Source organism: Phodopus roborovskii, unplaced genomic scaffold (genome assembly GCF_943737965.1).
Source record: "Phodopus roborovskii unplaced genomic scaffold, PHOROB, whole genome shotgun sequence".
Classification (NCBI taxonomy): domain Eukaryota; kingdom Metazoa; phylum Chordata; class Mammalia; order Rodentia; family Cricetidae; genus Phodopus; species Phodopus roborovskii.
This window is the reverse complement of record NW_026125506.1, coordinates 1181070-1193299: the sequence shown is the minus strand read 5'-3', so window position 1 is coordinate 1193299 and position 12230 is coordinate 1181070. Positions and strand designations below refer to the sequence as shown.

The 12230-nt window shown below is 46.1% G+C and overlaps 1 protein-coding gene across 2 annotated transcripts in view; it reads right to left on the bottom strand.

Annotated features, from left to right (window-relative positions):
* Positions 1–12230, bottom strand: part of Pitpnb (phosphatidylinositol transfer protein beta) — a 41753-nt gene that overhangs the window by 15179 nt on the left and 14344 nt on the right. For both annotated transcript variants that reach the window (XM_051176423.1, XM_051176421.1), the window contains exon 7: positions 795–872. In XM_051176423.1, the coding sequence (XP_051032380.1) occupies positions 795–872 (78 nt within the window). The remainder of the gene's footprint in view (positions 1–794; positions 873–12230) is intronic.

Sequence of the window (12230 nt, the reverse complement as noted above, 5' to 3'; positions counted from 1 at the left end):
CTGCCTGAGGCCTGGAATTAAAGCTGTGAACAAGCACGCCCGGCAATGACTCACTTCACAGGAGACAAAGTCAGCCCCTCCTCCCTTTCAGCTGACTGATGTGCAACAGTTTACAATGCAGCTACAACTGGCAGTTCTAACAGGGCTGTGCAGGGGTCACCCACAGGGGCAGCCAGCACTGCACTGTCCCTCCAGTTGTAACTAGCCTGTTAGAGCTTGGCAGAAAGAAAATCCCATGGGTGAAAAACCTGCTCAGGTCAGGTTCGTGTTTCTATGTGTCTCCTAGTCTGTCAAACTAATCAGAATAACCTGTAGGCCCTGTTTAAGGGATTCCATTCGGTGTAGTGCCCTATACAACCCTGCCATGTTTGGAATTGCTTTTCCTGCTTCGTGAATGGAGTGAAGGTGTACTCTACCTGACTACAAATACTTGCCACAAAGAGTGCTCTGGTGTCCTACTCTCCAGAAACATAGCTGGTCATAGTCGGTTTATGCCGACTAGACCCCACTACAAACCTTCACTTCACATGGATTTCTGCATTGTCTGGAGCCAGGGGATGTCGCAGTCCCCCAAGAGCAAACCATTTGCCTCTCTTCAGGTTCCTCTGCATGGCATGGCTCTGTTCTGTTTGTTAATGCAGCACACATTCACAGGCTAACTGCAAATGGCCCTAAATCCTTACCGCAAATACAACCCTCTGTGCAGTTTTTATTTTTCATTTAAGCACTACCACCTCTTTAAGACTCGGGACCTGTCAAGTGTTATGTTGCCAAGACACCATTGTCACCAATACCTTCCAGTTAGGTCCCAGGGGGCCTCTGTTGGTCTTGACTGAATGGAATAATGCAGGATCTTCATCAGGTTTGTAGTCCTGTAAAGCAAAACAGAGCCAGAGATGAAGAAACCCAGAAACTGTTCTTTAACCTCGCCAGGCAGCTTTCTGCAGCTGCAGCTCCCTGTGCTTCTGCACAGGGGAAATGGCCCACACGCGGCACCTGCAGCTCGCATGCCATGACTTTCTAAACTCTTATCTCAACTATGTAATCAGGATTGCTGAGTGACAGCAGCCCAGCAAGGCTAGATGCTGGCTGAAACATTTAGTGGTTTTAGGGCTGACAGTCATGCACACGCATGCTCACCTCACTGTTGACAACATCTGCACATGGTGAGTGACCCTGGGCTGCTTCTGCCACCTACCGTGAGCCACTCCTGCACTAGCACAGAGCAGGCCCTGATGCTGCGTTTTCCTCTTTCCCTGCTGGATCTGTGTCCTCCAAGTCCCTCGCCATCATGGGCAGCAGGGACGGACAGGTGTGTGTATGTGTGTCTGTATGTATGTGTGTGTCTGTGTGTGCATACGCGCATGCACACATACGCACATCTGATGCAAGCCACAGGTGACCCCAAAATCTACAACTCATGCTCATGAACTATTTCCTTTGGTGCATCCTGAATGACACATTGCAGGAAATGAGTTAAAGCATTTTACTTATCTAAAGTGCCTGTCCCTCTCCCCCATTCTTCATCTCTCTCCTTCCTCCGCTGTCTCCATAGAAGTAAATTTATTTCTGAAGTATACAAATGGCGGGAACTTCACTAACTGTCACTACATAGGTCCAGGGGTCAGTCTCAAGCCCGGAGACAGTGCCTCTTCCAGGATGGCTCCCGAGACCCAAACACTGTGGGGATGGTGGGGGGTGATAGGGGTGGTGGGGGGAACAGGACAAGGCTGACAGGAAACCCTGGCTGGAAACTGCAGTCTTAGGTAAGAGCCGGGCAAGTAAAGCATGCATGGAGCATGCTCCTAGTACAACAAAAACTTCCCCAAAGCGAAGAAGACACACTGGCAATGGCCATTTAGAAGTGACCAATTAGTAAACGCATATGGCATGCTAACAATTCCTAGGGAGGGTTATAAATGAACCATGTGAGAAAGAAAAAGAGTGAGGATCAGGGAAAAGCTAACCCTTTAAGAAGGGTGCTGGGGTGAACATGTGGCCGTGGACTGGAAGGCCATCTCAGCACTGTCTCAGGGGCTAGAGAGAGAAAAGGCTGAAATTGTTAAAACACTCGAACCCGGCTGGCTTCACTAGGTCTCAATGATTTGAAATAGTCAATGTGGTGTGGCCAGGACATGAGGCTAGTCAGCATTACGAAGAAAGGACATGCACCAGAGTCACCACCTGTCTAGGCACAACAGCACTGACTTCGATCTCTGACAGCTGGGATGAGTTAGTTCCCAGACTCCAGTTCATACCATATCATTTAAAAAAAAAAAACACAAACAAACAAACAAACAAAAAAACTGGCATGCTTCCTCAGACCCAGGAAAGAAGCAACTGAACAAGAGATCCCAAAACTTGCTCTCACAAGCAGAAGTAAGTAAGCTACCTAAACAAAAAAAACATACCTGTAAGCCTCCAAACCATTCTCCTCTAGAGCAGAGGTTCAAAATTAAAGCTCACTTCTCCCCCAAACTAGAAAGTGTTGTCCCCTCAAACAACCACTTCCAGCAAAGTCCCTGTAACAGCCACCACGGGGTGATAAGGGTCAGAACGCAGGGCTAGTTCCTAACGTCAGCCTAGCTGAAAGAGGCACACAAGACAATACAAGGCAAAACAGGTGCCCAGACTCCAAGAAGTATGTAGGAACAACCAAGGGAGAAGAGAGAACATTCAGTCAGAGTCAAAACCAAAGAACCAGTCAAGAACACACCCCTTCCAAGACAATTGGCCTTCATATGAAAACTCGAAAGAAGCCGGCACACTCAGGAGGCAGAGGCAGAGAGATCTTTGAGTTCCAGGACAGTCTGGTCCACAGAGAGAGACTCAGGACAGAGAAACCCTGTCTCACAAAACAAAAACAAAAGTAGAAAGAAAGGCATACCATGTTTAAAATATTTCAACAATTAAATTCTAATTGTCAGTCTAATGCCCAGAAGGCTGGCCATGATTTATCAGTCTATTCTCTTTGAGAGAACCCATACCCCTTTTCTCTTATGGACTGGGGTGTGATGTGGGCATGGCCATACCAGTCATGGTTTTCTTTTCTTTTTACAAAACCTGAACTGTAAGGGAATGGTAAACACTACATGTCTGCACATAAGTAGCTGAGAGCTATAGGTCGTACCACTGTTTTATGTGCCATTAATAATAAAGACACAGGAGGCTACTACATGTCACAGCATGGAGACAGATTTTGATTCTGGATGTATTAAACTGGGAAAGAAAAGAAGGGAACAGGATTTTAGTGAGAAATGAGTACGGAAAATTGTGGAAGTGCTGTGAACTTTAAAACCTGGCCACACCCAAGGGAAGAATAAGTAAACACACAATGAAGTGTGCACAGTAAGACCGATGGCACTAAATAAAGGCAGTCCATACGCGAGGGCCAACCAATTTAAATTCTGACCAGCAAAGGCATCAACCAGAGAAGGGTCAGAACAGAGAGACTCCTTGCAGTCTTCTACCCCAGCTTCATGCCAGGCAGACACATCATGCATTCACAGAACACATCTGACGCAGATGCAGAAACTGAAGACACTGGAAACCTTGTGAAGGCCTCACTCTAGATCTGAAACCATTTCAGAATGCGCACCTGCAAGCCTCCATCGTCAAGTCCAGCCAGGCACTGACAGGGCTGGCTCCCTATACCCGGACTTCACCCAGACTTTGTTCATTTTACGTACAGCTGTGTACCCCACAGGCATACATTGTCCTCAGAGGCTAGAAGGTGGCAGTGGACCCCTGAAACTGGGATTACAGAAGGTTGTGAACCACTGTGTGGGTGATGGGAATTGAACCCCGGTCTTCTGGAAGACTGAGCCATCTCGCCAGCCCTACTGATCTCTGCCCTGGCTCACGTAACTGTACCACACAGGGCAGCCATAGGTGTCGGCAGTCCCAGGAAGTAAACATTTAAAAACCCAAGAAGCCACTCCCAGCACCCAGGGTGTCTTAGTGGAGGATCTTCCCGAGGTGAGTACATAGAATGGAACCTCCTCCTCTTTGTTTTTCTCTCAAGTGCAGACCAGCAAACATTAAAGATATTACACTGAAAATGTAACATAACCCAATTATTAACAATAGCACCTTAACCCTGACAGGTGAGAATAACGCACCTCGTCAAAATCTAGTCACTGTGCGCTTGCTGGTTTGAATCTGTAAATGTTTAATCAGTTGGATTAAGGGGCAGGATATGAAAAGGCAGGGAGAGGGTGTAGTCTTCACAACCCCGATTTTTGTATTTCTACAATACACGTTAATTTCTTTTTTGAATAGTATCTTCTTGCTGAGTTTTATTGTTGGGTATCTATCTGATTTGGTCTCTAGATCTGGAACCGGTCGATTTATATCCATATCACAATGAACAAATATATTCCTTCATGTATGACAGTTTCAGCATACAGAATGCAACCTCAGCTACCAATTACAGCTGCAAATGAGCAATAGTGTGGAATGAGACAGCCTGCTGGCTTTGTTAGTATTCTGTCTCCTCTGGGCTCCCAGGGGGAAAGGGAGGCTCTGATGAAGAGAAGCCCCTGGCTCATGGTTTATTGTGCTTGCCACCAGCTGCAGGCTTCCCATCTCATTAGTTCTTTTAGGATACTGTGGGTGAAGACAGCTGCAGTCTACTTGAGTCTTCAGCTCCTGGGTATTCTGAAGGCTGAATCTGCTATGCACTTTCTATAATCCTTGGGGGGGGGGGGGGAACCAGACAAATTCACTAGGCCCAGGAAACACACACACACACACACACAGATTTAAAATCAGGTTTAAATGGAGCAAAGTCTTACTATACTAAGGTGCATTGTGCTCAATATTTTTTTGTGATCTAATTTTAATTATCTAGACAATGCCCAGAGGCCTGGTCAGGATAAGGGCCTGGTGAAACCATCATTATCTAGCTAGGTGTGCCTTCTGAGAGACAGTACTTGCTCCTCCAACAATGGTGCCCGAATGACACAAAAACACAATGGCATCAGTGTAAGACACATTTGGATTAGTGCTAACCAACGCTATGTCACTGAAATTCTTATTTAAGTAAAAATGAAGGCGAACGGAAGTCAAGATTCCCTTGGAGAACAAAATAAAGTATGATATGGTAAATAAGTGGATTAACGACTCCACGCTGGAGTCGCAGAACACAGTCATTAAATTCGTATACGGAAATGCTCTGCCCTGGAATAGGAAAGCTGTACAACTTCTCGGGCACACATCTGTTACTGACTGGCACTTACAACAGAAACTCTCAATAGAAACCAGATTAATTTTAAAGACAAAGAATATTAGTTTTATGAATCTTTTAGCATAGTGGCTGTCCCCCCAAAACGTAAGTATAAAACCTTTGCTGAGCCAACCGAAATATGTCCTTGAGCCCAGATTTAACGAATGAATATGAATGGGGGCAGGGGAGGGAGTAGGAGGTGAGTTTCTTGACAGCTTGTAGAAAATCAAGACGAGCCCCAGACACCAGAAACTGCTTCAAGTGCGCCTGGGTCAGCACAGGTGAGGGTAAGCAGAGACAGGAACAGCTACTCAAAAGCACCAGCCTTGGAACTCCCAGACACCTGCTCATGAAGACCAGGCCCAGCCCATATAAATAACCTTCTGCCCACAGGGAGTTTCACAAAGTAAACGTTAGGATCTTGTAGCCTGCTATCAAATGTTCTCCTTTAGCATAGGATGATTAATTAGGTGTCTATTCAAACAGTGCGGAGATAATCACTAGGTTTAAAATGCATGGGCACCACTGCTCAATGCAGCAAAGCTTAGGGAGAGAGGCTAAATGAAATGCAAAGACAAATAGCAAGCATTCAATCTATCAGCACCACTCTACCCCGTTTTAAAGGTTACAGCCCTTAGAAAAAAGGAAAGAAAGTGTCTCTAGTGCCCATGCTGACAGTATGTGTGGAGATGACAGAGTGCAAGCCATACTCCAGGCCAGCCTGCCTAAAAAAGTATTTTCGTTGAATGTTACCATAGCAAATAACAGAGAAAGAAATAACATTTACTAACTTGTTTAAGAAACTGATTTCAACAGTTATTTTCCAATCAGCAGCTTTCTTTTCTGTTTTTAATTACATCTCCCCAGTGACTCCTCACCCTTGCAGGTTCCCACAGAGTACCATTAATACAGTATAAGCAAATCTCATTAATTCAGGTCCTACCACCTTGGAATTCATAATCACTGGCATAGGGGCTGGGCTGAAGTTTATCTTTGCATGATCTATGAAAAAAAAGATTTGCTACACAAATTAATAGAGTAACAAGATCTCAGGAGGGCTGTTTAAACAGTTCAGAAGTGTTTTAGAGCAATTCAGAAGCCTTCATTTGCATATAATTATTATGCTAATTACAAATCATTCTTATCTATTCATTAAAGCAGAGTCCCAAAGGACCACTAATTGTCAATAACTTGTTGGCCTAGTTTCTGTTACCGAATGTACCTCAGAGGAACAAAACTGCATTAAAAATATTCTATAATGTGGTCCCTCCACTAGTCTTGGCTTCCAATGAATCCTAAAACTTGAATTTACGAACACCTGTATGGAGAGCAAAGACATGCAATCAGAGGGAGGTCTGGAAGCGCGGACATGGCGCTTCCAGTCTTTCCAATTCTACAGGGACCCTCTGGAGATGAGCCCAGATGGACTGTGGGTAGCACCACAGCCTAGCCACCTACAGCCACTGGGGTGGGTCACACCATAGACAGTGCTAGGCTGGAGAACCGACAGGCCAGCGGCTTCTGCCTGCTTCCTAATGCTACTTACTTACCCTTCCTTTGAGGAAGTCAGTGCCGTTTTTATGAGGGCAGGCCCCCAAAGCTCTGGGAAAGCGTTACTATGAAATGTGTGATGTGTGACACACTGGACATCTAACAACAGAGGAAGGGCAGCAGGTGGTGCTCCCAAAGGAGACAGTGGTGGTGCTCCCAGAGGAGACAGTGGAGCCTGAAACAACTGTCTGTGGTCCCCTCTCCAGCCCTTCCCACGGGAGCTGAGTTTACTGTTTTGGGCATGTTTATGTACAGAATATCATGTTATTTATTATTTTAACACTGCCCTTACTATGTGTTAATATATTTATTATAACCCTTAAAAATGAAGAGAGTGTTACCCTGGTGTCATGGTGCACGCCTTTAACCTTAGCACTCAGGAGGCAGAGGCAGACGACTCTGAGTTGGATACTAGCCTGGCCTTCCCAGTGAGATACTGTCTCTCAAAAGAAAAGAAAAGGAAAGGAAAAAAGAGCTGGGAGCGGGGGTTGGGGAGTGGTGGTAGTGCATGTGCCTTTAATCCCAGTACACAGGAGGAAGGCAGGTAGATCTCTGTGAGTTCAGGGGTAGCCTGGTCTTCAGAGCGAATTACAGGACAGCCAGAGCTACCTAGTGAAACCTTATCTTGAAAAACCAAAACAAACAAATAAATCCCCCAAACACACCCAACAGTAAATGAGGGCATTCTGGCTGGCATGTAAGCTGGTGACCCAAGTAAAGTGCCAGAGAATGGACTCTACCCTGTCCGCGTTTGTGAGGGCAGACCCCCTGTCCTGACTTGTACATGTGTTCCACATGCCCCCACCCCTGACATCTCCATAAACACAAATAATAATGTTAAAGTAGGCATTTAAGGCTCAGGATGCCAACGTCAGCAAAGGTGCTCCTCAAACATTCTTTCAAATCCGCATGGCACCTGAGATGTCTGGCAGTGTTTAAACACCAACTAAATGGGGCCTACCCGTTGCCGGTCTGGGTGTGCTGGCCCACGACACCCCTGCTGGTGCTTTCAGAGCACGTCTGGGCTGAGCCAGGCAGCAGTGCCCAAAGCCATGCCCCTGGGGGATGGAAAGGGTGTTCCCCACCTAAACATGTGTACCCATGGCCCCAGAGCAGGAATTAGGCTGCTTCCCTCAATATGACACTCTTGAAAGACCTCTGCTCCTGCTCAGCCTAAGGACAATCTCCAAGTCTACCAACACCGCCAATCCCAGGACTTTGAGGCTGGGCCAGTCTGGTCTACACAGCAAGTTCTGGGCCAGTTAGGACTCTAGAGTAAGTCTCCTCAGATAGATAAATAGACAGACAGACAGACTGACAGACAGACAATTTACACTTCTGAAAAAAGGTTTTAAAAGGGAACCACTCAAAATCATTTTCTGGCTCACAATTCCCCCCTCCTCCACCCTCCCCACTATTTTTCTTCTAGAATCAGGTTGGTAGAGGGGTCCAGTCAGAAACACTTTTCTGTGAAGATGTTTACACACTGATTTTTAACAGAAAAGCAGGATGTTATTTCCCCACAAGAGGGCGCTGCTGCCAACCGCACCTCCAAACACAGAGGGCGCTCTCTCTAAATCTGCGTGCTGGAAGTACTTGACCATGTAAGGCAGCAGACTAAAGTGGGAAAATATTTTCACATTTATTTTTAATGGTAACCATGCTTACATTTATTTATATCCTCTTTGAAGATGGTGGCGCAGGGGGAGGGGATCCTTTGCTACTCACTACAAAGAGAGCCTGTCAAGGGCTTGCTTCACTGTGCAGCAAAGGCTAGCGAGTGCACGGCACAAGCAGGACCAGTCTCCTTCGACTTGAAACTCTTCTCCTCCACTCAGAAAGCTACTATTCCCTGCACCCATCACACTGGCTGCTGGTCATGATCCTGCCACCTTCATATGTGCACCAGGAGCAGAAAGTTTCTCACACACATGCGCATACGCACACAAACACTCATACATATCAATGATCAGCCACCAGCTGCCCCTCCTCTCTCTCTCTCTCTCTCTCTCTCTCTCTCTCTCTCTCTCTCTCACACACACACACACACACACACACAAACACACACACATCAGTGATCAGCCACAAGCTGCCCCCCACCCCAACACTCACACAGCCAAATCACAGCTATGTAGACTGATGGCTTAACATGACCATCAGGGTGCTGTCCACCACTGGTTAACCTGGAACTGTGGGTGAGCTAACCCCGAAGAAAATGTCAGCCCACAAGACAGGCTTATCACTAACTTCTTTAAAGCATATTAATATGAATTACTTTAGATTTCAAAATTTTAAATTACCCTTTTCCCCCTTTCTTTTCACTTCCACTACTACAGAAGAAAGAAACCCACCCTGGAAGTTATAAAGTCACACACACAGAAAAGGCTGACAAACTCTTTCTCATTACACATAAATAAATACCTTTAAATGTGGTTCCAATTTCTCTTTTCAAAACTGCTCGTTTCTTTCAAATTACTTCCAAACTGAAGGTCTCTGCTGTTAGTGGTGTGCACACTTCAAGCTCATGAGCCTTCCTCTCCTGGGAAGTGACTTTTGTATACAAATCATGGAAAGCTACTTAGACAGAGTGCTGGGCATGATTAAAGGGGCCACTTTCAAATGCTATACCTTAGGAAACAAAGCAGAAGCAGATGTCAAGGGCTGCGTTTGTGTACATCCTGGAAATGAGCTGAGCTATGCATGGGCATCTCATCAGGGCAGCTAAAGAAGCCCAAACATTCTGCTGTGGTTATGTATCAACAGCCTGAGAAGGGGCAAATCTTTAAACTTACATTTGGATGTTTTATGCTGCACATGCTGACTCTTTACAATCTAATAAGACTTTCTGCCCTGAACAGAAACAGATCACAAACAGCAGCTCAGAATCCTCGCAGTACGGGCAGCAGCACAGTGTTCCTACGGTGCAGGATCAGAAACGGTTACAGCAGCCTTGTGTCCATTACTGCCTGAACAATAAAACCCAGCCTCTCAGAGTATCTTCTTTCTTCTTTTTATCTTGTTCTGAGATGGAGGGTCTCCCTGTGCTGCCCATGCTGGCCTCAAACTCCTGGGTTCAAGCAGCCCTGATCCCCCAGCCTCCGGACAGAAACACCATCAGCAACAACAGAGCCAGTAAACGACTACTACAGAAAACAACCAAAAAACCCAGCAAGGCTCCCCTGGAGAGTTCACCCCACCCCACATCAAGAAGTATGCCTCTTTCTAGGTTGATGAAATGCAGCGCTGCCCTGGCCCAAGGGTGCGACACACTGAGAAAACAGAAGGCAGGGCATGTGAGCAGGAACACAGGGGCTTGGATAGGAAGTGTGAGGGGACAGAGGTACTCTGCTGGCACAGCATGCATGTGCTCTGTGACTGCTCAACTCCAGAGAGGAGGACTCTCTCTCCTTGGAGGTCACAAGCCCTCGCTGGCACTCCACTTCAATGCCTTTTTCTCTCAAACAGGAAGTCAGTCTTGCAAGGTGAATACAATCTAATGTGCAAAAGAGACTGAGTGAGATATTTATATAGAAATATCAGACAACCTAGTGGTTTCTTTAAAAATAACTGACCTAAACCAAGTCTTAAAACTGTTCCAAAAGGCATCAACAAAACACCCTTAATAACCCACATATTTACATGCACGTGGTTCCTATAGCAACTATGCTCTGAACCTAAGTCACATTGACAGATTCTTACAACAAATCTTTGCTTCTAGAGTCATTCTGACAACGTCACTTCAATTACACAAACATGTCAAAGCATTCAGCCAAGAATGCAGATGCACCATGGGTCAAATCATAGTCCCTCCAAAAACACGGTAAAATACAGCTCCAAAGAATGAGCAAATACAGCAAGTCAACGAGAGTGAGCCTCGAGCCACTTAAGAGCCCAGCAGAGGGGGAGCCCTAAAGCAAGCAGAGGTCACTCTGGGCAGAAATGTTTGGACCAAACCCTCCTGCAGTGACAAGAGAATCCCACCAGATGGAGTGAAAAGACTCAAGCTTCCTTTCAAGTTCTTGTTTCCCCACTCTCAACTACTTCCCATTTGTCCTGAGTCTGACAGGCCTTGGCTACCTATTTTCTCAAAACTGCCGGGGCATTTGTTTCATTTCTTATGAAGTGAACAGCGGGAAGAAAATAAACTCAATCACTTTAAAGTCTGTTTTGTTGTGAGCTTGCTGTGAGGTGAAAAGATGAGCTTGCAGCACAACCAGGAAGTGTTCAGACCCTAATGCCCACTGTGATGCCATCAGAGCAGCCACAATAGCCAACCCTGATGCAAGCTTGAGCAGAATGTGGTGTCACCCAGTGTGGTACTATCAAGCGTAAAGAGGTGAGCACCGGCATATGCTACATTACAAATAAAACTTGAAACCACGCACAGTACCTAAGCAGCCTAAGCAGCACCCAGTCCCAGCAGGCCATGTGCTGCAGGAAACACCCACCAGGCAAACCCCAGTGGTCACAAAAAGCTGGGGTTAAGGAGTGGGGGCTAGAGAGACTGGTGACTGGGGTAACAAAAGTATCCCAGAACTAGACAGTGATGGCTGTACAACTATGAATACACACACAATATGACACTGCATTGTACAGTTTTAGAGGATTGATTCAAAGGTTAACTTTTATGCTGTGTGCATTTTATCACAACAACAACAACAAAAAATAGTACTACAAAATCAATATACTTCAAGTTTGCATTTACTCATATCTAAAGGGTAGGTTTGCAAAGAGGAGTTATGAACCCTAGAAAGCAAAACCACAGAAAATTGGGCAGGGCAGTTAAAAAGTGCTCGCTTCTCTTGCAGAAGACCAGAATCTCCCACACCAGGCAGCTCACACACTGTAACTCCAGATCCAGAGGACCCAAGAGCCTCTTCTGGCCTTCCAAGGCACCCACATGCACATGTGTGAATACACGCATACACATATACATAAATGAAAAATAAATCTTTGCACATGCACACAGACACACAGTAAAACAAAACATTCCAGGTGAGCACTCACATACAGTGTCCTGTGACAGGGGCAGACACCTGCACAGTGCAGCTGTTTATGACAGCAGCGACGACAGCGAGGCCTGCACATGCTAACCTAGCTGCTGCTGGGTCCCCTATTTAGTGCTGTGTGACATGTCAGCTTTGTTTTGCACAAGATTAAATAGCTGTGCACACAGAGGTCTTGAGAGTTTGTCCAAGATCAGAAAGGCAGCAGATGGCAGAGCCTCAGAATCTGAATCTAAAACCTGTTTTCAGAGTATGTGCTCTTGGCCACAACCATCCCTACCAAATCACAATGCCCAGGTCCAATCCGTTCTTTCCATTACCATCCGCCCAAACACCATCCCCACAGAACCACCTGCGTAGCCTTTGCAAATACAGGGTCTTCTCAGCTGCTCGGTAGCACAGAAGGCTGCTGCCGTGGCCACACTCTCAGGACAAGAACAAAAAGC